The sequence below is a fragment of the Cynoglossus semilaevis genome, chromosome 18 (assembly GCF_000523025.1).
Source record: "Cynoglossus semilaevis isolate Cse_v1.0 chromosome 18, Cse_v1.0, whole genome shotgun sequence".
Taxonomy (NCBI): domain Eukaryota; kingdom Metazoa; phylum Chordata; class Actinopteri; order Pleuronectiformes; family Cynoglossidae; genus Cynoglossus; species Cynoglossus semilaevis.
The window spans coordinates 1,401,631-1,402,293 of record NC_024324.1 but is presented as its reverse complement, the minus strand read 5'-3'; the positions used below and the strand labels follow the sequence as shown (position 1 = coordinate 1,402,293).

At 38.9% G+C, this 663-nt stretch overlaps 1 protein-coding gene across 1 annotated transcript in view; it reads left to right on the top strand.

Annotated features, from left to right (window-relative positions):
• Nucleotides 1–663, top strand: part of LOC112488489 (POU domain, class 2, transcription factor 2-like) — a 57,159-nt gene that overhangs the window by 55,879 nt on the left and 617 nt on the right. Inside the window, exon 5 of the mRNA XM_025064984.1 lies at nt 312–368. Within this exon, the coding sequence (XP_024920752.1) occupies nt 312–368 (57 nt within the window). The remainder of the gene's footprint in view (nt 1–311; nt 369–663) is intronic.

Sequence of the window (663 nt, the reverse complement as noted above, 5' to 3'; positions counted from 1 at the left end):
GCCTCCTTTGTCCCCCTGTCGGAGACAGAAGACAGAGGAGCGTCTTCATATTTGTCCTGATCAGGTTGCTGCTGAAGGACGAGGTCTTTTTTTTTTTGTTTGTTTTGTTTTTTTATTTTTTTTTTTTTTTTTTGTGCTTAAAAAAAGACTTGCTGCGAGAGCCTGGAAAAACTTTTAGCAATGACCTTGAAGGTGCTTGAATTTAGTCCAGTCATGTGATCTTTTCTCTTTATTTTTAATTTTTTTTTAATATCTATGTCACATTTTAATTTATTTGAACTTCTTATTTTTATTCATTTATTCTTCCACAGGTTCAGTCGATGAAAACCAGCCCCTTTACTCTGTCCCCGACGTCCACCGGCAGCAAGGTCAGTGTGTGTGTGTGTGTGTGTGTGTGTGTGTTTATAAATATATTTTATGTATAATTATTAAATATAATAATTTTCTCAGACTGTTTCCATCATTGATCGTTGTTTCCATGTTGTAAATGAGTGTTTCATATATATATGTGTGTGTGTGTGTGTGTACGTGCACTACGGTCTGACTCCGTGCACGTGCTGCGTGGTTTATAGCTGCAGGGTCAAAGGTCAGACAGGTAAGGCCCGAGCCTCAGAGAAGAGACAGGAAGAAGAGAACGGCGGTGACAGTGAGTGACAGACGTGA